This window comes from Astatotilapia calliptera, chromosome 16, assembly GCF_964374335.1.
Source record: "Astatotilapia calliptera chromosome 16, fAstCal68.1, whole genome shotgun sequence".
Classification (NCBI taxonomy): Eukaryota; Metazoa; Chordata; class Actinopteri; order Cichliformes; family Cichlidae; genus Astatotilapia; species Astatotilapia calliptera.
This window is the reverse complement of record NC_137437.1, coordinates 22,428,164-22,454,665: the sequence shown is the minus strand read 5'-3', so window position 1 is coordinate 22,454,665 and position 26,502 is coordinate 22,428,164. Positions and strand designations below refer to the sequence as shown.

The 26,502-nt window shown below is 38.0% G+C and overlaps 2 protein-coding genes across 13 annotated transcripts in view; one reads left to right on the top strand and one right to left on the bottom strand.

Moving 5' to 3' along the window:
* Positions 1–103: 103 nt before the first annotated feature.
* On the bottom strand, positions 104–26,340 carry LOC113008117 (coiled-coil domain-containing protein 148). Of its 3 annotated transcripts, none has more exons than XM_080291122.1 (15): positions 26,230–26,340; positions 24,101–24,189; positions 23,569–23,690; positions 19,263–19,366; positions 17,971–18,062; positions 17,720–17,871; positions 14,821–14,916; positions 14,119–14,291; positions 13,447–13,585; positions 10,199–10,405; positions 5,105–5,245; positions 3,602–3,720; positions 1,168–1,285; positions 849–983; positions 104–322 (listed from the first exon to the last, which is right to left on the bottom strand). In XM_080291122.1, exons 2-15 carry the CDS (start codon positions 24,153–24,155, stop codon positions 179–181), a joined length of 1,797 nt encoding a protein of 598 aa, XP_080147248.1. In that variant the 5' UTR covers positions 24,156–24,189; positions 26,230–26,340; the 3' UTR covers positions 104–178. The 3 variants fall into 3 exon arrangements, with proteins under 3 accessions (XP_080147248.1, XP_026001076.1, XP_080147249.1); XM_026145291.2 differs by lacking the exon at positions 26,230–26,340 and adding an exon at positions 26,135–26,193; XM_080291123.1 differs by lacking the exons at positions 17,720–17,871; positions 17,971–18,062; positions 19,263–19,366; positions 26,230–26,340 and adding an exon at positions 26,135–26,192.
* LOC113008116 (plakophilin-4) overlaps positions 26,298–26,502 on the top strand; it is a 152,669-nt gene continuing 152,464 nt past the window's right edge. For 5 of the 10 annotated variants that reach the window (XM_080291114.1, XM_080291113.1, XM_026145286.2 and 2 more), the window contains exon 1: positions 26,332–26,502. The gene's annotated coding sequence lies outside the window, so the exon portion shown is untranslated. The other 5 variants (XM_080291116.1, XM_026145287.2, XM_026145289.2 and 2 more) reach the window with 4 other exon arrangements.

The following is a 26,502-nucleotide window of genomic DNA, read 5'->3' as shown; positions in this document are numbered from 1 at the left end:
TGGAGGACGATACTGTAGTTAAAAAAAACTACTTTGTAAGAACTGCAGCTGTTGTAAGCACTCTTAATTAAATACCATGAAAGATTCTTACACATGAAGCAAATTCATTATAAGCCATATGTTGTTTAATATTGGGACAAGAGTGGGACTTCATAAGATGACTTAAACAAAAGTTGGGTCAGAATTTAAGTATGGACCTTGTGTCTCGCCGAGGTGGTTTGGGGGGCTCGATGACAGACAGAACCTCTCTGGCATACTGACTCTGGTGTAGACCGACCTCCCGCAGAGCCTGCTCAACCCGCACTCTTGGATCAGACACAATCTGGAAGATAGATTTTTTTTTTTTATAAACACAGCTGCTTTATGCAACCTTTGCTGTTTTTAATGGTTCACTACACATTTAATACTTGACATAAGGTTTGATCATTAATTCATCATCATTTGGTGACAGAAGAGAAAAGCATCACAGTCTGACAATCATTAGTCAATACCTATATTACACAATACCCAAATCCTAACCTGTTAAAACAAAACCACACACAGACTCTACAGTTCACTGACTGACTTTGGTGGCCTTGAAATTAAGACTGTTGAGGACAAACACTTTTTGGCCAGCCACCCAGCTTACATAATTTTCCACCAGTGCATGGGTCACTGGTCAGTGTCACCCAAAAGGAACTGAAACTTAAGTGACTTAATGTAACGAAGGAAACGTGAGTGAGGGAGTGAGACGTCATGTAGGCTCAATACATACAGAGCAGAGATAAGAGGACAGGGGCAAATGATCATGCAGCCTTAAAGACTTTGCAAAGAAAGTGGTTAGGAGGGCAGATCCTATCATGTCTCACCTGTGTGTCTGTGTACGTGTTTATACTGTAGAGAGGCTTTTGGAGCTCAAACTCGTTTACATTCAAGTGTCGACACTTCCAAGCCTCTGTGTCTGCCATCATCCTCTCTGGGTCTGCCTCTGCCACCACCCCAACCTTAGAGAAATAAGAAAAATATACACTGGATTTACTAATAATATACAATTGTCTTTTTACTTACTGCCATAAGGTGGCAGTGATGCCTTTACTCAGATAAGGATGAGTCAAGTTTTTTTCCCCTGTGAGTTATTTCCACTGACAGAACTAATCCAAGTGGTTGAAAGACCAGATAATGCTCCACCTGGTTTCTAAGAGCTTCCAGACGATTCTGTCTCTCTTCTTCTTCTCTCTGCCGCTCAAGCTCCCGCGCCTCTCTATCCAGCCGTCGCTGTTGTAGCATATCTGCCCGAAACTGCACCCTAGAGGAAGCAGAAAAGGTGTGGACATCAGACCTAAACAATCCCTTTCTTCCTCTGCCACTGCCACAATCAACATTACATATTGCTCCTGACACAGCAGACCTCCAGGCTGTGGAGGGCTCTACGGTGCTGCCAGAGTGCAGCTCCTCTCCCATCACCTGCTTTTATCTCTGTCTCAGCTCCTCAACGAATCCCTTTCGCATCTGAATTCATTCTCACAGCCAAAGTCAACAACATTATACGGATTCAATGTGAGTGTGTGTCTGCAGAGAAATTAAATGGAAACCACACCACGCAAGAGAATGTTTTTAAAGGCACGTTTTATTTTTCAGCAGCAAGTTAACATTAGTCTGAGACATTATTTTTCCTGTTGAAAGTTTCCAGTGTGCTCACGTCTGACTGACCCCGCATCACTGATGAGGTGCGACATCTCCAGTGACTCAGCAAGGGTCGAGCATGGAGGTGTTAGAAAGTTGCAAATATTCAGAGAAAGTACTTGTAATGCTACATTGTGGCTCAGGGGGTTGGGAAGCGTATCTGTAACCGGAAGGTCTCCGGTTCGATCCCCGGGCTCTCTGTCCTGGTCGTTGTGTCCTTGGGCAAGACACTTTACCCTACTGGTGTTGGCCAGAGGGGCCGATGGCGCGATATGGCAGCCTCGCTTCTGTCAGTCTGCCCCAGGGCAGCTGTGGCTACAACCGTAGCTTATCTCCACCAGTGTGTGAGAGTGAATGAATAGTGGCATTGTAAAGCGCTTTGGGTGCCTTGAAAAGCGCTATATAAATCCAATCCATTATTATTATCAGAGCATTCTTTTCATTTAAGAAACTACAATCAGCCGTGATTTCTGATTAATACTATGTTTTTCATTTAGCAGTACATATTCCTGTGTATTCAGTAAATATTTTATGATTGATATACACTAATACATTATATATACCTGTTCAACAGCTGATTAACACAAACATCTAATCAGCTACTCACATGAGTTACAGCTACATGTCTACATTTAGGTATGCAGACACGGTGAAGATGACCTGCTGAGGTTTAAAGGAATCATCAGAATGGGAAAGGCCACTGATTTAAGTGACTTTGAACATGGCATTGCTCTTGGTGCCAGATGGGATGTCTGAGTATTTGAGAAACTGCTGATGGGCTTGGATTTGTCCACACAAGTATAGAATTTACAGAGAATGGTCTGAAAATGAGAAAATACGCAGTAAGTGCCAGTTCTCTGGGCGAAAATGCCTTGTTAATGCCAGAGGTGAGAGGAGAATGGCAAAGCTGCTTTTGAGCTCATAGTAATGCATCATCAACCCAAATAACCACTCCCTGGCATAAAGGTATGCAGAAGAGCATCTCTGAATGCAAACACACATTGAAAGAGGAAGCGGATGAACTACAGCAACAGAAGAGCACAATGAGTGCCTCTCCTTTTACTAAGAACATGAACCTGAGGCTATAATTTGGACTGGCTCACCAAAATGGAGTTCACTGTACTCAATTGGCCGACATAATCAACAGATATCAATCCAATAGAAGACACTTAGGATGTGGTGGAACAAAGGATTCACATTATAGATGTGCAGCCAACTAGTCTGCAGCAACTGTGTGACGCTAACTTATTGATATGGACCAAAATCTCTAAGAATGCGTCCAGCACTTTGTTAAATCTATGCCATAAAGAATTAACAAAGTTCTGAAGGTAAAAAAAGCGGTTCAACCCAGGTACAGAAAAAAGTGTACCTAATACAAAGTGACCACAGAGTGTATGTATAAATATTATATACATATAATTTCTTCTTTACATAGGATAAGACTATGTAAAGAAGAAAAAATATAGACACTGTATTCTTAAGTTTTGTGTCCATGAAAGTTCCAAAGTGTATTATTTAATTAGTCAATGAAAAGACTGACTAATGATACATGATACAAATGAAGGTGAAATGGTAATAATTTCCTGTTAATACTCTTGAGTGAACTCTGTCACTCACTGCTTACAATGGAAATTATGTAAAAATAATTTAGTAACTGTATTTGTTCAAAGTGCTTCACATAATAATAAAATGCAGCATGCTAGATTCCACTTTTTACTCGAATGTATTTTTCAAATAGACATAGGTCACTTGTAAATTTTGGACAACACTGTGAATTCCTGTGAGTGATCGCCCAAATTGCACGCATAAAGTGGCTGACTAAAAACATGTCATGGCTGTTTTGAGTAATTCAGAAAATCTAAGGGTTCTGAGCTGCCTTTAACAACCTTGATGCACTTGGCAGCGCTGAAAACTCAAGGTCCCATGGTGCAACACTCACCTCTCCTTATCTCGCTTTGCCTGTTCTTCCATGACGCTTCTTAGATTAGCAAGCCTCTCTTGATCCCTCTGCTCCAGCACTTCTCTCCTCTTCTGCTGCTTTAAATAAAACTGTCTGACCTGGGGGGAAAAAATCAACAAAGACTAAAACTGAACAAGAACAGTGGCTACACTTCCACTAAGTTGACTCCCACGGAAACTCTTAGGATCATCATGTCCTATTGATTGAGACAGAGCAGGAATCAGATAAGTGTAAATAGAGAGAATGAGATGATATTTCAACGTCTGCCAGACTATTGTGGTAAATTATATGGAATCCAATGAGGCCTAAATGTTCTCATTAATCAGAATGTCTCAGGTTGCCTATACTCGCCTAGCAGACCCCTGAGGAGAAATTTAATTAAACAGTCAGACATACACACACACACACACATATTCTGGTCTGTCGTACCTGTGGGTTCAATAACTAAAGTGAATAATCAAAATACCCATGTAATTATATCCACAATGTGCTTTCAATTTGATATCCATGCAGAATTATGCGGAATTATTCTTTTATTTTATTCATTCCTAAAGTCCTTAAATATAATGCATTTTTATTTACCCAAAGAAACTCTATGGCATTTCTAGTACTTCTAAAAGAAAGAGACAATTACTTTCAGCGGTTGTTTTGTAGGCATTCAGTGATATTTCATTCCTTGAGAAGTCATTCATACACTCATCTGTTCATACACATGAAAAGGTTTTAGAACGAGCACACATACAAAATGATTTGATGCTTTCAATACTGTACTGAAAGCATCAAAAAGCATGAAAGCATGAAAGCATGAAATCAATACTGTAAACACTCATCTAAACCTAAACTAATCCCCATTGTCTTCTACATAGTTGTCCCTTGTTTTTGATTGGATGTTTGCATGTTAGTGGATGGAACGCACCATAGTGAAGCATAAGAATTCATACTCATTTTATCCCAAAAGAACAATTAAAGTTGGCCTTTCACTTCCACATTTTTATTCTTGGCCTTTGCTGGGGCAGTGTTGCATGAGTCACAGTTCAAAGAAGTTCCTCTTTAACACACATATGGTCTTGTGTCTGATGCTCAGTTCATCCTGTGTACTGTCTTAAAAAAGCTACTTTTAGCTCCTCCTTCCTGAAAGCTGGCCATAGTAGCAAACTTCTCCTGATTGGCTGCCCTTCACAAACAGCAGAGTTGTGTGCCTGAGATGACCATATTAAGGATCTCTGCTCTTATTGTTATGATACAGTTCAACAGTAGAACAAAAATATCTAAAGCTTTGAGCTTTTGGCTTTAAGGAATTACTCGCACAAAACACTAACCAACCAAAAGGTAGCATTTATCATCTAGAAAAATGCTTGCTTTAATAAAATATATAATATAAGCTAAGGTGAAACATGCAAAAGTATAGACATTAATAAGCAAATGTCCCAGGATTTAACAAACCTATAACGACATTTGTTATAAGGGTGGAGAAGTGTTTACTGTTTCTTTCTGCTGCAACCTGATGGCGGCGTCCTTCTCTCGCTCCCTCTTTAACCTCGCCTCTTCTTCCTCTTGTTGTCTGGCTGCTATTGCTGCCTCAAGCTTTGCTACCTCCTCCTGCTGGGCTCGCCACTGCTGCAACTACAAATACACATGCAGACACACATAAGGGATGAAGGAGAAAAGAAAAAGGCAGATTCTTGTCTATTAGCAACTGTTTGGAAAGAATTACTCAGACGGAGACAACCAGCTGCCAAATTGTGGCACGAACTCCAGAGGAGGTGCCAAAATTGCTTTTCACACTTTTCTAGATCCCCCTCAGGCCCCTCTAAACAATGAATCATAAAGAAAACCCTTGCGTTTGAGGCCTACACTAAAACAAAACGTATCCTAGTGAGGAGAATGGCATCCTCATTCTGCAATTTAGATTAATTATATTTACACAGAAGCTCCTCAAGTTAAAAATGTAGAGATTTTTCAAGTTTTAGCTGAGAAAAAAAAGAAAATCAATAGCAATCCTCAGTCACCCAGCTAGATATTTGGAAAGAGACTGTCTTAACTTTTCAAACACACACATAGCCACAAACATTTGCTGGGGAATGAGTGACAGGTTTGTTATGCAGCAGCCTCTCTGTGGCATGCCGGGTATTGAAGTGTTGAATACTGACCAGGCACACATTATCACCAGCAATATCATCAAGTTAATCATACATGATGTCTGCCTGAGAGAAAGCAGCAGCTGTGAGATTGAGAGAAGAATTTAAACACTCCAGCCTCTAATCCACTTCTATTTAGCAGTGCTAAAGATGGAAATACAATATGGTTATTCTTTAGAAAACTCTCGCAAATACAATTAAAATTATTTCCTGCAGATGTTTTGAGTTCTCAGTATTACTGAACCTGGAGAAGTAAGAAAATATTTATTTATTTTTGCTTCTGGACACTTTTTTAAAGTTAACTTTTCTTTTTTTTAAATTAGTACCAGGGTCTCTACTATCCTGGCATGTACTTTCCTCTTCCTCATCTTCATTCTTGCCTCATAGCTATGTGCGCACTTGCTATTTAAACAGTTTCCATTATTGCTTTGTTTAGTACAATCCTGTGGTTGTGAACGGTCACAGTAATAATTTGAATAACTTCTGGTGTTCACATAATCAAACGCTTAAACCCATGCAAAAAAACAAATAAATAAATCATTTAAAAAATGAAATTTTGGCATATTCTGACAAGTTACCCAATATAACTTTAGTGGGCATATTTTCTCAGCAAAACAAGTACACATAATTAAACTATCCATTAAGTTCAATCAGTCAAAATAAGATACCTGCAAAATGTATAGAAAATCATATAGGCAGGTGTGTAGGGAGTACATATATTTTGATACACTCAGGTCACACAACAATGAAATGTTTCTTTAAAAACTCCAAGATTCCCAGTGTCTGAAAGTGTTTTGTAAGACTTCTTGTTTAGGCAGGAATGAAGAGGCATTTTAGGTAGCACAAAGAGAATAAAATGGTCATTATGTACAGTCTACAGTAATTTGTCACTGGAATCTCATTTTCTGTGAATTCAAATGGAAATGGGAAACCATCCTTTTTCATGGTAGCACAAAAAAGACTGCAGAGATGTCAGAATAACAAAAGAATGATAGTCTTTTTATCGGAGCACTGCAGCTGGCTCAAAGCTTTTGTTAATATCACTGTACAGTTAAATGTCTTTTGTCAGCCGGCATTGCAGCAGCCATCATAACTTTCTATTGCAAGTTATTTAATATATATAACAGCTGATGGAAGCAGATTAGGCTTTAAAAAAATCAAAAACCATAAAATCATCAGCGCTGTAAATTACTGCAACAAACAGAAGCGAGAATAGCATTACTCCTTATTATGCGGGAACACTCTGCTGAGTGACGTTAATGATACATGAAATTTACAGAATCTTTTAAGGGACAAGAGCTGAAGTCCATTACAAGATGACAAAAATAAAACTATGCAATTATTGTTGTATTTTTACACCCAAGACAATGAACATTTTCCTGAGTTCCATAACAGGTACATCACTGTGCAAAGGAAAAATTATAGACATATGCATAATTAACTCCTCAGAGAGTTGTCAGCTGAGCCACTGTGGAGCCCACACACTGTCTCAACTCCACAGTTGTTTTCATCTGGCCACCAGAGAGACTCGGCAGCCACTAAATGACTGACTCGATGACAGGCGATCTCCTCACACAGAGCCTAGAGAATATCCTGATTACTGTAGGAAGACCACATAAATAATGTGGCCATAAGTTAATCTATAACAGTGATGTTTGTTTGGTAAAGTACTCTGGAGATAAGGTGGGAGGGCGGAGAGAAAAAAAAAAGAGTGCTGGCTATAAAAGAAAACCTCCGGTTTTGTGAAATCTTTCTTTTTTGTTTGTAGTGCCGCTTGTCCTTTGGCCTGCTCATCCCTTTCCCACCTGAGCATGTTGCAACAATCTGTCATCCCTCCAGGCTTTATTTACTCATGTGGAAAAAAAACACAATCACTCATCAAATATGCCTGGGAGCGAGATATAAGTGGGAGGTAAAATGAAAGCAAGGACACAATAAAAGGCCGGAATTAACAGTAACACAGAGAACAATACGAGCTAATTACAAGAGCCAGAACAAACGGATGGTGATTTGAAAAGAAGAGTCTGTCTTTCAGTGATAAAATGGAACGATTGTGAGCTGGGTCTCATGCATGTAATGTTGACTAGTTATCTTAAATATCTTTTTATTTTAAAACAACCACAGCTTCTACAATTTCATGTCTGGAGCGCTTTCTGAAACTGCTATATGATCAGTAATCTCATCTGAGTGCATACATATGAGTTTAGATTGTCTTCTGTGGCATCCTTGCCCCTTCTAGAACAGAAGAGTTCAAGCAAACTCTAAAATCAATTACCCTTGATTTCTTCCCACTGCACCATTCCCTGAAGAGTGTCTGAGTGGGATGGCAGCACACAACCTCACTCACTATAATGAGGTCAGAATCAGACCGGCACTAACCAAAAACTGTCCTGTGTATGCTCTCATCTGAACCCACTGAGAAGACGAGATGTGGAAACCCAAGGAAGAAAACGTAACAAGTAGGCACTTACTCTACCGCCTTAACCAAAAAGTACCATCACTATAATCTTTCTTTTATAATTCTTTTTCACAGTAAGCTGTTTCCAAAGGGTCTGTTGTCTTTTTTGAAACTGTGCTTTTCATCCTTTTCCATCAGATTACCCCTATATGGAAAAAAACAATTGTATTGTTAAAAAAAAAACACAAAAAAAAAACCAGGATGGACTGCTCTTGAATTATAGATCATGTTGACCGTTAGCCCTCCATAAAATATACATTTTGATTCATTCATTTATTTATATTATACTGCCAGCTCCAATATGCAAGTTTCTGCTACCATATTTTCCTACACAGTACACTAAATACAACAGGGATGACTCACAGTAGAGTCAGGGGAGTTGTTTGGATCAGAGGGAGCAGCTGCAGAAACCAAAGCATTAAAGAGGCAGACGCATCGGAAGGAGAATCCATCTTGCCTCGCTGCAGTGTCACTGCGCAGTGATGATAAAGGCGGTGGAAAGAAAGACTGAATGAAAACAAGACACCATCTGAGCCTCCACGCAAACTCAAATATGTGCACATCCACTACTTAAATTACACTCCATAAGAAAAAAATAATAACCTATTGACAGTCAGTCTTCAATTCCCCAACTTTTGCTTTAAGTTTAGGATAATGCACTTTAAGACATATCAAGTATATGGTCATATATAAAGTTGCACTACTATTTAGAAAGTAAAATAAAAAAATTGGGAGGTTTTGTTTGTTTTTGAGAATGTACTATCTTTCAAGCTTTTGTATAGAAAACATTTCAACTCTTCAGTGTGACACAAATGTGAAAAATAATCTACTGGCAGGTAGCAGAAGGAAAGGAGTGGAGATCGTTATTCACAGCGCTACAAGAATATAGACTTTTTTTTAAGACCGATACAATCTTTGGTGATTTACAAACCTGATATTTTGGCCGATATTTTCTTATATTGTTTTTCCCCCATAATATTTGGTAACTGTAGCGATTTATGAGTCCTAACTAGGATGATATGAAAACGTTGTTTAAAAATAATCTTGAAAGTTGCAGAGTGCCCTAAGAGCCTGGACAAATTATGCAACATCCACATTCATAGAACAGAGAGTTTCTTCCATCTCTTCTTTTACTTTTTTAATTTTCATTTATCAGTTTTAAATGCCAATACCGATATAAAGGCAAATACCAATTATCGGGCAATACACCACCCTCGCCAATATATATTGGCTGGGCTCTAGTTATTAACTATATATTGTGGTTGTTAGGATCAGGATCAGTCTCGTAACAACTTTCGAAACAAGATACCAAAATTGTGGTAATATAGAGTTAAAAACACTGAAAACAGAAAGAATTAATTCATGCCAAGAGGGAAGAATTCACAGATCTGTACAGAAAACAATCCTAGAACTTTGCATCTGCAAACCAACAGCAGAAAAACAACCTCTGTGGTGTTTTTTTGACAAAATGAGATTCGGTGTTGTCGGCTCCCACCAGCCCTACCTCATACATCAGTGTCTTATCCAAACAGCCACAGGACATAAGCAACTTGGTGCTATATCAACACCACATGGATTTGTTCACATGAGTAACTTGTTTGTTGTGCGAATGTGAACTAGCACCCCTCGGAGACAGCAACATCATGTTTGCAAGACCATTCTTATTAGCTTGTTTGCATTCACAGCCCATCCCAAGTGGCAGCTAAAGCAAGAGATGCTGTCAGGCAGCCTGGCGTAATATACAGCCTCATCAGCAGATATACTGTACACAAGCAGGCAATCTGCTCCCTCAAACTTAACACTATCACAGCTGCACATGAGATAGCTTGAAAGGAATATAGGAAAAAAGATGTTATGTTAACTATATAGCATATACTGAATATATATGAGGAAAACGTATATTCTGGCACCATAAGTAGATTTCAGTGTATCTCAAAAATGCAACAACTGAAGACTCAAAGGTATAAAAGAGGCACTAACTTTTTCTCTGAGATGCAAGTAAACGTCCTGCTGGTTCTGGCGGTCTCTGTGTAGCTCCAGCTCCTCCTGGTGGGCATGTTTTGCCTCCTGCAGTGTGACCTGGGCTCGGGCCAGGAGTTCTTCATGGTCTCGCTGCCACTGCTGGGGCACTGCTCTTAGCTGCGCCTGGGTGAAGCGCTGCAAGTCCCACACATATTCATGCTCCAGCTGGAAGAAGAATGAGAATGGACTGTGTACTGTTTGTATGTTTAACTGTACAGATGTATCAGGCACAATTATAAACAGAGTCAGAAAAAAAACCTGGAAGATGACACTGTGATCATAGTGCTTCAAAACTAAAGCACCACAGCCCAAACGGCAACTCTGATATATTATGCATCGTGTTGCACCAAATTAACAATATGCTAATGGCAAACCAAAAACTTCCCTTTGTTACTACATTCTACAATAATGGCAGCAGGACCATAGGGACAAGTCTGTGTCAGATCTAACTCTGCTGGTGTATAAAATGGTCTCTCTCTCTCCTGGCTGTGAAATGTCCTACAGGAAAACAGTTCCTTTCTGTGTGAGGGCTGCCTGTAGCTATTCATCATTGTGTCAGCGCTCACAGAGGCTGCACCACTTGGCTGCTTCATTGGAACCGAGGGAATGATATTCATCTATGGGCTAATAGTGGCTAACTGACGGTGGGAAGGCATTAGACGGCTGAATGGTTTTATTGAAAATGAGTGAGCTGACAGACCTGCCAACGGAACAGAAGCGCCAGAGGCAGTCAAGCAAATCCTGTTTATTAATACACAACTTTAGAACTTGAGGAAAAGCCCCCCACCTGCTTTGTTCTTCCCTTTCTCTTTTTGCCCCTGCCTTTACTGTGGTTTGAAGTAAAGACTAAGCATGAGCCTTTGAGATATGTGCATATATGTTTGCATGCTTGTGCACAGGCTTGGGTGCACTTCAGCCATTGCACTCACAGTTTGTGTGGATGTATCCACAGCACTGTGCCTGCAGTATACACTTAGAGTGTAACACCACCTAGTTCAGCTGCTGCATTTACATTTCCTCTGCAGAGTAAGGTTTCCTGGAGGAGAATGTGAAATAAATAATGGCCATATAAACTCAGAAGTACAAAGAGGTATGAATAATTTTTACTATTAGCATGGAATATTATTATTACTATTATATTAATATTATGAAATCCTGCTGATTCTCTGCTGGTACAAAGATAATAGACATTTAATTGCCCCATCCAGCAGAGGGAGATGTCCACTTATAGCTGGCTGGAGTACAACCACCTGATTGTGAAAGTGACATGCTGGTTTTACTTTAGGTCACCCAAAAATACAAGAAATTACCATATACAGATTAAAGTGACACTTTTCTGAGATAGGGATAGCCACTTGGATATCAACTGAAGGCTATGGATAAACTACTGCAAGATATGATATATTTAAAATATCTCGAGGTTAAAAGAGAAAAGTAATAAACCTTCTACACTTCCCCTATTTTTCTTCGGATATTTTTCTACAGGATCAGAGGAAGAAAAAGAAGAACTGCAAGAAATTGCAAACATTTAGGCTGCTTTTATCACCAAGGCTCTTCAATTGTTACATACCACAAACCATTTGTCTCACACCTTCTATTCAGCTAAAATATGACTGACAAAAGCAACAGAAAATGACGCTATCATCCTAAAATGACTGCACAGAGATCAAATTTAACGGCAGGTGAGCAGAATACCATAGCTCAAACAAGAACAGGCTTCAATGCTCTAAAGTGAAAAACAACATAAGAAACATTAGGGCTAAGATGCTGACTCCATAGAAATATAATTAAATTGTGATTAAAACGCTAACTATAGAATTTCCAAGTCACCAATTTGTCTGGAGTGCTAATGGGATTTCGTGTACAAATACACGCAAAATATCACAAATCACACACATGCCAGTCACAATTCATGTTTTCACTGGAAATGCACACAGGCAGAGCTGAGTTCAGCTAGGGGGACCATTTTACTAGTTTGCTGGATATAATCAAAGACATACTTGTTCGGTTGATTTCATTTAGATATCAGATAGAGAAAAAGCCAAAAACTCTGAATAAAATCAAGATTTCTTTTTTCCACATGCTGATAGCAGAATTGCATTTGTGAGTGTAATCAGAGAGGTTTCAGCAAATCAATCTATAGTTCTCACTGATTATCCTATGCACGCAAGCCAGTCTAATTATGACTAATAGCTGAATTAGTCCAACTCTGGGAATGTTTCTGGGTGAGGGGCATGGAGAAAGACATCTCTCCTCCTTGCAAGACTCCCCTAAGGCTGAACGATCACAGCTCTAAATGCAGCACCCAGCTGGAACTGATATGAGGACAGGTCTCTGGGTGATGGTGAGGACGGAGAGAGGGTCTGGCGGTTGTCATGGTGATGCTAGGCGGTGGCGTGAGCAAATTGTCCACAGTGGGTGACATGGCATATCCTGCAGCGTGCTGAGCAGATCATTGTCCAGGCTTATCTATGTGTCTCACTGCTGGGTTCAGGGTACTAAGCTACATTGATCAGGGAGCTTGGGACTCACACTGTGGGGCTGCTTCTCACAGGGGAGTAAAGTACATTTTTAGATGGGTGTGTGGGAAAGTTAATGCCTTAATTTATGGTAAATGCATGTAAGAGAGCATGTATGTGTGTGTTTTGTGTGTAGTAAAGAAAAAAGAAATAATAATAAAATGATGCTTGGTGGAAAGTGACCAATCATTCAAACCTGGGGACCAATTTACCCAAAGATACATTTTAGGCTTGAGCAAGGCACGTGATGCTCAGTTGTTCTGTGGTCAGCACACCAGACTGTGGTTGCACAGGTTGGCTTCAAGGAGTGACTCTAACTGTATGAGGAGGAACAAGACTTCTTTTCAAAGGTGATCATTGCTTCACCAGATTAATTACATTATACTACAACTATTTATTTATTTTATTTTATTTTTGACTTCTGCTGCTATTAATGTTATGCCACTACTATTCTAGTTAATAAAATGTCATAGAATAGTGTAAAAACCAAAAATATACTCAATTTACTCTCATAACTTGTAGAAAATTAATGCAAAATGTCTTTACATATGAAAATATCAACCATCAAATTTTGTACATTTAGAGATTTTTACCTATTTCCTGATTAGAACAATAGCTGGCTTTTCTGTTTGTCCATTTATAAATAAATTTAACAATTAATTCAGATTTTTCCCCTAAAGTACTTACCAGCTCTTGTCTACTTTTCCCAGGAAAGAATCTCAATAGCATATCCATGCAGAGGGCTCTGTGGTTGGGTATGTCATGAGTATACCTAGACACTGTGAACGTAAAGTGTTCATGATCGTGCTCACACCAGCCACAGAACCTGAAACAATTTCAACACAAACAGTACACGATCAGAAAGGAAAGCACTGCAACAGATAAGCAACACTACAAAATTGTCTTTCTCTACCTTCATTTGACTGCATTGCATTTTCATAAAGTACATGCAGATAAAAAGCAGTACTGTGTAACAATAATATAAAAGCAGCTGTATGTAAATAAAAATCGAGCTCTGAAGTAGCTTGGAGATATTGATATAATCACTCTCCTGGTGAGAAATACGTATTTAAAAGGTTGTTTCTGCAGAGTGAAGTGACTATGCATCTATATGATTTTAATATCCTGTTGAGTTCTTAATCTTTCATCTTGATCTGTCCAGTTACAGCAGAGCTCTGCTCCCGCATGTAATTATCTAAATGAAAGGCTGAAGATCATTAAAAGCCTATTTCAGCCACCTATTTCACGTTAGCGGTAAAAACCAGCGATATATTTCATCCAGCAATGCGTAAAAACATTGAATTATGCAAATAAGGGGAAAAAAGCAAAGCTTAAATCTTCAGACATCTTCAGACATACCTGTCTGTCCTTTGCAGTTGTTCTTGGAGGCTCTGCAGCCTGCTCTGGTATCTCTCTGATAGGGAGTGAAAGGCTTCGATCAGTGAGTCCTTCAGCTCTGGATAAGGGCAGTCTGAATTCAAAACCTCTTCTGGAATGTTCACCAAATTATCTGAAGCACTAGTGAGATATTTCTGTGAAGGACAATATGGCAATCCTTGAGGTTGCCTATAGACTTTTTATGTGCTTGATATATACAGTTTTACATAAAAGTTTGGGATAATCATATATTTTGACTGACATTTGAAATTGATACAAGCAAACACAACCCCTCAAGCAGGGGTTCAAAAATTAATGCTGTGGACGGGTGTTTGGAGAAAACAGGGAGAAGCATTTCCTAAAACAAACATCTTGCTAACTGTTAAGCATACTGGTGAAAATATTCAGCTTTGTGTTCTAAATATCAACATGTTGGATGCATATCTCAGTAGTCAGTTATATAAGCAGAACTGTAAAGAGGTTACTGAAGAATAGAACGATGACCCAATAAACGTCTAACTTAGTTCAAAATAAATAAACAAAATATTCAGATGGAGCAAACTTTGGCATTCCCTGCATAATGAAATGTTAATTTCCTCTCACGACACACTGTAGCACTCACTTATTAAGGTGAAGAATATGCTATTATCGACAATGGAAATTTCTCTGCATAAAATAACAAACCTCCAGGCCAAGGCCTACAATCTCTCTCTCCAGGTCCAGATACTCTTCATCAAAGTTTGCAATAATGTCATCTTGTTGTGCTTTGACAAAGTTTATCTGTTGGTACAAGAATGAAAACATAAAAAATGTATTAAATACAGTGTTAGAAAACAAACATGCCAGTTTGACCTTTTGTTGTCAAGAAAAAACAAAATGGTAAAACAGAACTACAAATCTTGCTCTGGCTACCTTGGAAGTCCTCTGCCACAAACAACTCTCTCTCAAGATATTTATATATATTTTCTTTCGGTCATCTAAATTTATGAACTTCTGATAGACTGCTGCAATAATAGAAAATCACTAATTAGGCCTATTAAAACTGTAAGAGCCTAATTAAAAGGAGTAGTTAGATCTAAGGTAATGTTTAAGAAATATTAAGCTGTGAAGTGTTATTTGGAAGCAAAAAATACAAATATGATGTAGCTGATCCTGATCCTGATTGTATTAATATACTGTTATGACTTGTTATATTGGTAGACAATATCACCCAATGAACACCTACCTAGTGAACAACCAAACAATAAGGCATTTGAAAAGGAGAAGGAAATAGACATCAAATTCAAAGAGCTACCCATGCTCTGAATACTGACAAATGTTTTGTGAAAAGAGAGTTTATACATGTCTCCTATAAAAAACGAACTAAACACCAGGATTCAATAGCTCGTAGAACCACCTTTAGCAGCAACAATCTGAAGTAAATTAAAGTAATCCTTTTCTGTATGACTGCGTCGGTCTCTCGTGTCATTGTGAGGGAATTCTGGCTCACTCTTTTTTACAATGTTGATTCAGTTCCTTGAGGTTTGCAGTCATTTGTCATGCCACAGCATTTCAGTGGGGTTGAGAACTGGACTGCAATTTGACTGCGTGGGCCACTGCAGCGCCTTGACTCTTTTCTTTCTCAGCCATTCTGTTGGACATTTGCTGCTGTGCCTGGGATTATTGTTTTGTTCCATGACCAAATTTCAGCCAAGCTTTAGATGCCTTACATTTGACTCTAGTATACTTTGGTATGCAAAGGATTTTATCTTCAACCCGGTGACTGCAAGGTGCCAGGGTCCCATAGTTGCAAACCATGCGCTGAAATGCTGTGTTTGGTTTTCACTAAATGTGGCTCTGTGCATTATTGCCAAATATCTCCGCTGTGGTCTCATCTGTCTAAAGTACACTCTTCTACAAGTCTTGTGTTTTGTTCAGATGCAACTGTGTAAACCTAAGTTTGCTGCCAAGTTCTTTTTGGAAGAGAAGAAGAGGCTTTCCACTGGCAGCCTTCCAAACAGGACATACTTGTTCAGTCTAATTGTACTGTCATGAACTTTAATATTTAATATGCTAACAGAGACCTGTTAGCATGTTAGCAAGACCTGCTTCAGACTACCAAACTGCCAAAACTTCTGCATTTATAAAGGTGCTCACTTTTATCGATGACACCTGGCTGCTACTTACCCTCTTAATTCCTGTGGAAGCAGTCAGGGTAAACTAAGTTTTTCATAACACTGCATAAGTTTAAAAAAAAACAAAAAAACAAAACCCAGATAACTGTAAATATTTTTTAAACATTTATCAGCCAACACCATCATTTTTGGTATGCAGGAAATGACTTGAGGACAGGAATGCTCAAATGTGCCATGAATTGAGATGGGCTATTGCATGTTGAAAATGCAAAGCCCTCCCAAAAATGTAAAAATATACAGTACATTATTGATATCAAGGTAGCAGTATTAGTAGAAACATTCAAAAAAGGAAGAGATCTTAGTGTTCCAGAACAGCACAAAAACACAGATACAATGAATAAAACCGATTAACTGTCTGATGGCTCTTATGCTTTTGTAAGGGATGAAGATAAGGAATGAATGAAAATGAATGTGTCTTACAATATAACTACACCCGTCACCCACATAAACAGCAGTAGTAAAATGGTTTTATAGATGCATGAATGCATATGTGGACGATTATAACGTTTATTTACTGAAAGTCAATTACAATTGTAATTGAGTTTGTTAAAAACATTATCTCTTTTAAGTTAAGAGAAAATAGTTTAAGCTTTAACCTATTAATATTCATTTTCAAATTATTATTCCTATTTTATTATTATTCAAACCACATCTAGAAATGCTAAAAGCAGTATTAACATTTTTAAAAGTTGTACACAAGCATAGTGTCGCCTACTGTGTGCTTTTCTATTTCTTTTTGTACCACCCAATTCTGTGCCAATTTTAGTGTTGTTTTTAAACTCCTCACTTTCACTCCAGGATGAAAGCACAATTATACAGCATTCAGCTTCTCTTTTTTATTGTGAGGCAGAGAAAGGAAAAGTGGTGGAATAAGAGATTGGGAAAGGAAGACAAAATGTGTGTTTATCAGCAATCAGGTGGGTAAGGGCTATGGGCCAATAAGAGAATAGGAGGCCATGGGGGGGGGAATACACTTCATTCCCAGTAAGGTGTTTCTGAGACCCGGCTAACTCCTTAATCTCACGATTCATCTCTAGACCCAGCAAAAGCCTCTCAGAGTCACAGACAGAATTTATGTCTTTAGGGTCCACAGATATCTAACAAACAACAGCTTCATGGACAGCATATACTGCTGGGCACAAGGTAAGATCACTGTGTGAAAGTAAGAGATTGTAAACTTCTGTGGAGGAGCTGGATGGGCTATTTTGGTCTGGTACCTGCAGAGAGTTTCCGCTGATTAGATTTGCTTTTGAAGACTTGAAGTGTATAGACAGGAAAAAATACTGCCACTTTTTTTCTTTTTTCCCCCAATCAAGGACATATGTTGCAAAACACTCTTTTATACATGTATATATATATGGCTGGTCTTTATCAAAATCACTAAGCCCTTATTCCATATCTCACAATACCTGTTGTATCACTTGTTCCCAGTTTGATGGATGTGCAGAGAGCTGCTGATGTTGTACTTCACCCAGTCTGAAGACCAGGTCATCCCTGAGCTGATAAATAGGCTGCACAGAGTTTATCCTGAATGCCTCAATTTCCCTCTCAAGAAACAGTTCTAAAACCCGAAAACACACAGGTATACACATTAGCAGTGCACTGCTTAAACAGCAAGGTGATGGTGACACAAATGCACATAAAAAATGTAGTTGTTTACCATATTCTTGAAGAGAGAAGATGGCACTGTCCGTTATATTGTTTGGCCTGATCTGCTTTATAAAATAATGGATGTCATTTTCAGCTTTCTCTCTGTTGGAGAGAACAAATGCATTCTATTAAATGCAAACATATCCATTAATTTAAATGACAAATAATGAACTCATTTTAAACCTAAGCATAAATGATATAATTATGCAAAATGGCCTGTTTCAGAATAAGAGACTTTATTTATTTATCTATTGATGCAAGCATCACTGTAATGCAGTACCTAATAAACATGGAGTTAATGTCAGCTTCCTAACGTTATGGAGTGCTCTGTAGCTTAATCTATAAAACTATATGACAACTTATTGATCTGAATTTGTACAAGCGGCCATGACCTGAAAGGTAGCTGCTAATTATACATAACGGTGTAAAAAGTATATATTTTACCCTTAAATGAGTAAAATAAAAAAGCATGTTCTTTGCATTTGGCTTACAACAATTCCACATTTAGAGATGGCCATAAGAAGGTGAAAACTTTTTTTCATCTATCTCACACACACACACAGAGTATTACAGACTTCGCTGGTGGACTTTCTCCAAAAGTTTGACAAAAGTTAGGGGTAGGATGTCTTGTTGCTGTGAGCAGCTTCATACTGAAATGACCCACAGAGAGAGCTACAATAATTATTTGTTTCTTGCTAACATGGTTGAGATGGTTGCAAAAAGGAACAAGTAACCATAGAGATATACTTTCCTGTTTGCTTGTTTGAATCCCAAGGTACTTTAACTAGATATGTGTGGAGAGAGATGCAAGCAGTGGCACATCCTTATGACTAGGCTCATTACTGAGGATAACGCTTGTGTACATCATTAACCTTGGGTGGCTCAGACATAGTCATTATGCAGCCAAACAAGCTGCACCCCAGAGCTAGTGCTGCCCTTCTCACTTCACAAGACATGACACTGCTGGGGCCCCCAGTCCCACACTTCTGCCTCAACCCACAGAGGAACACTTTTCCTCCATTTAGTATACCCCTCTGTCTCTGCATGGCTATAACCACCCACTTCTCTCTGTTAATTTAATGTCATGGAGTCAGAAAATCAGCTTAAATATCCTCTCTTCATTTTTTCTCGGACACATTTTTTGTTTCATCTTTTTTGTGTGTCCAGTTTATTCATTTATTTATTTTTTCATGCATGTTCCTGGCTAGGCATAATGGGGCTTAAGTGGAATGGTTGCATGGTGTAATAGCAGATTCAGAAAACTGCAGCAGATAATGACAGGGAGTAATAGGGGGCTCTTACTCAGCCTTTTGCAGCCTGAGGCACTCTGTGCTCCACACCTGTCTGTGCTGCCGTAATATGGAGCTCTCCTTGGTTGCCTTGGCTGCACAGCGAGTCTTGTGAACCTATAAGATGGTTCACAAGGCAGTTAAATGCAAAGCAGGAATAAACAGTTTTCCTGGAAGCACAACATGCATTTGGCTGGAGTGCTTGCTTTTAAATGCACTTTAACTAGGAACATTTATTTCCGCCTACAATTAACTTCATCCGGAGAGATCTCTATGCGCAGTGCTTTAACGCATCAAATGTCTAGACCATTTTGAATGAAGCACAAAGCATATTGTGCACATAGTTTATACATACATCATAATGTTGCAAAGAATGTGAAATACGCAGTATTCTTATGGTTGAAAGCATTTAATCCATTTAAAGGCATGCTTCAGTTTTTATTAGCATTATTAAATCTTTGAGTGACTCATAATTCAGCTGGAACAGTGTCACTATTAATGCAAAAAAACAAAATAAACTGGAAAAAATTTGATGAAACACAAATGATACACATTAGGCATGTTAATAGGAGAAACGGGGGAGGTAGCAGTCTTAATCTGTCATCACTTGTGGGTTCCCCCCCATAAACCCTCTTTAAAGCACTCCGTTAGAGCACCTTTAGCATAGCAACGCATTGTCTTATCAGTGTTTTTTTTCACAAAATATAATCTCACAAAACCAAAACATGGTTGCAAGTAATTTCCAGATGAGCAGTGAATAAAATGATTTGGGTATACATTCAAATGCTGTGTCTATGTGTTCAGAGGGGATTGCTGTTTTTGGATATGTTTTGCTAATGCTCATTTTATAGTAAGTCAATCTACAGTGCTCAGTTGGATTTTAGTGCAGCACTGAAATAAAAAAGGCCAAACTGCTGATATTCCATGCCTCTTCCAGGCAGTGTATTATAGGTAATTTTAATTTGCACTGGCTGTCTAATAACTCATTTGGACTGCAAAAACTGTGCCTGGAGCAAAAATTACATCACCTCATTTGTAGTCTCACTCTGCCAAATAAAACTAATCCATTAATATCTACTCTTATTAGCATTATAATAGCCATTAAATTGGTTAGCTTCCCAATCAGTTTTTAGGTAAAGGCACTTAAAACATTTTAGTGAACATTATTGTTTGCTTAAACCTAACCAAAGGAAAATTGAGGTCTTTAATTCTCATATTTAAAGTTTTTCTCACACCACATTATACATTTTCATGCATTTAACAACATTTCCTTCCATTTAATTCTTAACCCATGCCAATCTTATTTTTATGCCTCTGTTAAACAAAATGTATGGCATTTTAAAAATCGCTGACATAACACTTCCTGGCTTCCAGACGGAAAATGTAAAAAAATGTATAAAATATTCAAAGGTCTGCCTGGATTACATGCCACCTTGCAAGACCCATACGAAATACCTGGATAAAAAAAATTGAAAATGGTTATTTGCAAGTCAGAAGACCATAATACCGTCGGAAAATCAACTCTGTACTTGACCTAGAATATTCTGTGTAAATCCATGGCTCACCCTTCATACATTTCTCACGTTTCCATAGATCTTTCCACAATAGGCTCCTTGACTTGTCATAAAAGAAAAAAGATTGTATGTTACTAATAACATAAAAGAGGATTTTCTTCTAACTCTGGTTCATTCTTTCTCTACTTTCTGTGAAACAAACATGTAGTAGTTCTTCATGTGCAATGAAAAGTTGCACTACTTCAAGAAAAAAAATGAGGCCATTTTCAATTTGAAAGCAGCAACACATTTCTAAAAAAGTTGGGCCAGAGCCATGTTTAGCGATCTCCTCTTTGTGTAACAACAGTATGTAAACATCTGAGGAGACCAGCTGCTGGACTTCTGGGAGAGGAATGTTGTTCCATTCTTGTCTGACGTAGGATTCTTGCTGCTCAACAGTTCTATATCTGCTTTGTCATATTTTTCATTTAATGATGTGCCAAATGATTTTAATTGGTGAAAGTTCTGGACTGCAGACAGGCCTGTTCAGCACCCTGACTCTTCTGCTACGAAGTAATGCTCTTGTAATAGATGTTGGATTGATGTGCCCCATATCATCAGGAACTGAGAGCTGATAACAAGCTGGATGATCCCTCTCTTTAGTCCAGAGGATGAAGGATGTTTTTGAAAAGCATTTCATATTTAGATTTGTCTGACCACAGAGCAGTTTAACACTTAATTCAGTCCATTTCAAATAAGCTTTAGGCCAGAGAAGACACTGCCCTGTCTGAATCATGTTACACATGGCTTGTTCTTTGCATCACAGAGTTTTAACGTGTCTTTGTGGATGACATGCTGAACTGCATTCACAGGCAGTGATTTCTATTCCTTTGCCCATGCAGAAACTTCCATGGTAGAATCATGGCTGTTTTTAATGCAGCGATGCACGTCACAGGCATCCAGTATTAATCTTCAACCTAGTCACTTGTGTACAGAGATTTGTTCTCTGAATCTTTCGGTAATACTATGTACTGTAGATGACAAGCTGTTTACATTTTATGGAATTCTTCCACAATTAGTAGACACAAATTTTTTTTCCCAGATTGGTGAACTTCAACCCATCTTTACTTCTGAGAAACTTTGACTCTCTAAGATCTCTTTTTATCCTCTGACCTGTTACTGACCTGTTGCCAAGTAACCTAATATTTTTCATGAAATACTAAAATGTCATATTTTCTATCTTCTGTTATTATTCTGTTTTATGTGATTTATAAATCATTCCATTCTGTTTTTATTTATATTTTACACAGTGTCTTAAATTCTCTATAATAGGGTTTGTATATTCAGCTCGTAGACATCCACATGAACAATGTAAAAATAGTTGTATGAGGACATTTAATTTCCTTTCATACACAATGAGTAAAAAGTCATCTTTTTCAGTTTGAAGGATTTAAACTTAAACCACAGGTATTGTTATAAGCCATGTCTCATTCTTTTTTCAACTTCTCCCTTCAGGTGTTGCCACCCTATCCTCTGCATCACACCAATTATCTGCGTGTCCTTTCTCACTACATCCATTAACCTTCGCTTTTTCCTAATACATGCACTATCACTCTTCTACCCATGGCCAAACCATCTCAACCTTGCCCCTTTTACTTTGTCTCCAAATCAGCTCCATCCTGAGCAGTCCCTCTGATATACCCTTTCCTTATGCATTTTTCATTCTTTATTGCTCCTTTTAATACATTTTGAAATACAAATCATCAATGAAATGTCATACATGAGTAAAGGATCAATAACTTTGCAATCACACAAAGGGGATTCTCCCGCAATATTGGAGACATGGAATCTGTCAGTTATGCATTTTCTTATAATATAATGTGTTTCAGCAAAAACATGTAAACATTAATATAGGTGAATCAGTAGGGAAAATGTAGCAATATTATGCCCATTTGTTGGATGTCTACCTGTAATCAAAACAGTACTGAAAAAAATATGTTTCCCACTCCTTTTTTTAGTGTTTACATACACACATATCTGTATATTGGGTAACACAGTGCACAGAGTGTAGTATAGAGCTGCCAAGTGTTTACTGTCTACTAATGCTGCCAGTCCATTTATAGAAAGCAAAAATGATCCCATGCTTGAGGCTACTCATGGTAATTTATTTACCCCTATCACATCACCAATATGAGATGTTCAAAAAGCCTGCTTTTTCAGGAGGGCCAATATGAACATAGCCTCTCTTATCTAAGTTATCCAGAGCACAGGGTTGAAGAAGCCATGGGCTATCACGATGATGCTAGAAGGCTTCTGACACAATTTACTAATTAAAACAACACAGGTCTAACAGCCTAATCTCCAGTGCCCCTAGCATTAACTTTTTGATCAGCTCATAATCATGTGACTATGAACTTCAAACAGTGTGGTGGGAAAAACCACAGGAAGCCAAATGAATATTCACAGAAATGCCATTCTGTATGGCAGTGATATTACTGCTCTCTTTCATGTTGTTGGACAAACTACAAGAATTATGCAATGTCTATTTTATGCTAAATGAAATCCTTTTACAGCGTGTGGCATATATGAAAGAGTGGGAAAAGGTAAACACACACACATGCACGCACACAGATATTGCACTTTTTACTACTACTGAGGACATGCTATTTAGTTAACACTTCCTTTGATGTATAATGAGTGGTTTTATTCCACATACTCCTTTATTTGCTGCTGAATCAACGTGTTATTAAATGCAACAGGACTTTATTTTAGGAAAACACAGCTTTTTTTATTAGCACAAGGATTATAGTGCTAAGAAAAGGTTACCTTTTGTCCAATTAGATCAGTCTCCTGGCGTTTGGCATCAACAATCGCTAGTAGTCTTTTATATTCTGCCGGCTTGTATTTTGAGCTGCCAAGACCATTTTTCATTCGCACTGTCAGTTTTTCTGCATGGATGAAAACAGATGATATGGATGAATTAGGATCACTGGAATTCTTGAAAATCTCATCACTTTTAATGTCTGAAGTAAAAACTTTATGCTGACTTCAGCAAAAAAAAGGTTAGACAGAGGAGCAGCACCAGTTAAGCTCTAATGGATTGTATGTGTAATAAAGAAATGATTGCACAGGAGGAGGGGGATAGCAGAGACAAACTGTGTCAGACGTTTTTTTTCAGTGCTTCGGCTTGACTCAAGGAAGCAGGTGGATAAACACAAGCTGTGCCTGTGACAAAAACAACAGACTTGAAAGGCACCTGGAGAATTCGACATGAGGGCTTCAGGTCAAACCGGTTCAACAGTTCAGTAGACCACTATGTCAGAAGCCAGAATATTCCAGCCATTTTTCACTCACTTACCAACATCTTCCGTTTTAATGCTCGTTATGAATGTTTGTAGATCCTTTCCACTCATCACTGTGGAGCTTTATCTTCATGCACCAGAGTACCTTCAAAATAAATACATTAATTATTGCGCTGCAAACACATGCACAGCTTTGTTGCCTACAAAAAAAAAAGTTTGGTGTGACATTGTTTAAAATGCTAGTTAACATCAACAAGTTTTAGTGTACTGCAGCCAGTGTGTGTGTGATATACTGCTGGAATGTTTTTTTTTTCTTTTTTGCCTTTGTTTTGGATTAAGCTTGGAAAGATTTTCGCACAGGATTCATCTCCTTTCAAATGCATGGTGTGTGAAGAGATGGGATGAACTATGCAGGAATTAATTTTTTTATGATAGGAGGGAAAACAGATGCGCTGTTCTGAATCCTTTTCTATTTTTTGCCCATGTCTCCATTACATATAGACTTAAATACCAATTTTAAGGACAGCAAAATTATTATTTTTTCCATTTCAACACCAAATGGCAAGCCAAGGTTAGGATTCAAGACATAGGTCATTCTAGAAATGTCAATTTTTCTGTCCCTGGCTTTTACTACACTTAAAAACCACTTTATTTACAATTTATTTCCATGTTAAATTTGAATATTTTTTCCTTCCTCATCCATTAAATTCACAATATCTGTTTTTTTAATTAAATTATATAGAAGAACAGGCACCACCACAGCGTTTGTCCCCACAGTGGAGTATGGTGGGTAAAGGCTGTGTTTTTTTTGTTATATGTTTTGCATATAAGTTTTTGCATCAAATCAATCAGATATGTTAAAAATATGATGACTGTGACAAAATGAAGCAAAATGTGAAATAAATATTGTAAGATATATAAAGACAGTCATGGTCCCTTAAAACTGTGTCACTGGTGTTATGAGAAACGTTTATTATTTTGAAACAAAACATCCCAATAATGACATCACTTGACTTACTATCACAGATTTCCTGAAGCACTATAAAGAAATGGTCATGATGAGACCAGTGTCTCTTTTCATTTATCAGATTTTTTTCTGTTTTATCTTGTAATTTCATAAGAAGCTTTTAGTTGAAGTCACTAATACGACACAGTTAGGAAATTGTTAAAGAAAAACAAAAACAAAACAACAGAATATAAATAGATTAAATGACATAATTTGGTGAGTATAAGATGACTGACATCATGTGTGCGCATAGTAAAGCGCTATATAAATACAGGCCATTTACCATTTACCATGTGGTTTGATGCTTGCAGCATCTATTTTGTAAAAAGCATTTTCCATGAAAACTGTCACTGCTGTTACCTTCCTTATGGGTAACATTAGACCCCTGAGATAATAATTTTACATCCACTGAAATTTGGTACAGGTACAGGTTAAGATATAAAGAATGGCATTGTCACTCATTTTAAGTGTTCTTTATATGCTTTCATTTGATTTTATTGCTAATAAATGGCTTTGCAAATATCATACATTGACGCTTTGAACAAACGCTTTGAAATAATAAAATATTATCTTATGATTTTTGCATTATCATTGCATTATTCTAAATAATAATTAATAGAAGCCCCCCAAATTTGCATAATGAGTAAGATAACACCAGTGACGAAAAGGTGGCACGTGGGGTAAATGTACAAAAGAAATATTTTTTTAAAAATCATTAGGTTGTCTTTTTTTTTTTTTTTTTTTTTGCTGTTAAAACTATGGCCATACAACTAACCTAAATATTTTCCAAGCCAAGCTCTGTTAATTTACTTTACCGACTTTTACCAATTGTTATATTACTTAATTAAACTAGAAAACGCTTAACTTTATCATTGTCATAGCTGCTACTGCTATAGTTTAGCGACAGTACTTAGGTAGAACTTATGCTCAACCTCACAAAAAAAACACATAAAAAAAACAAGTGAACCAAAGGTTTCCTACAAGACCAAGCTCAAACTACACCTACAATAAAGTTACACACAACAATTAGCGATTATTTGCGTTGTAAACTAAGTATATATACCCGACGAGCCACCTAGCTTACCTTGTTCTCTCCCTTCTATAGTGTATGGGTTGACAAAACAGGTAACCAAGGTAACTATCATCTTCTCAGTCATTGGTTAATTTAACAACGCGTACCTCTTCGGGAACGCCCCCGTATTCGCTTTGCAACCAATCAGGAGTGCACATCGGTTTCCCACATTCCCGCTGACGTCATGCACGCTCGCATTGCCTGGGACTGCTGTTGGAGGCGAGGAGCAGCCGAGGGGTCGTCTTCTTCACTCGAGTGTGGACGCGAGTTTCATTCTTCCACATGCATGGGACTAAAAGGCAGGACTTTACAGATGAAGTTACACGTTCCAATGTAGATCCAAGCCGCAGCTCAGCCAGCACAACTACAATCCTCCCAAG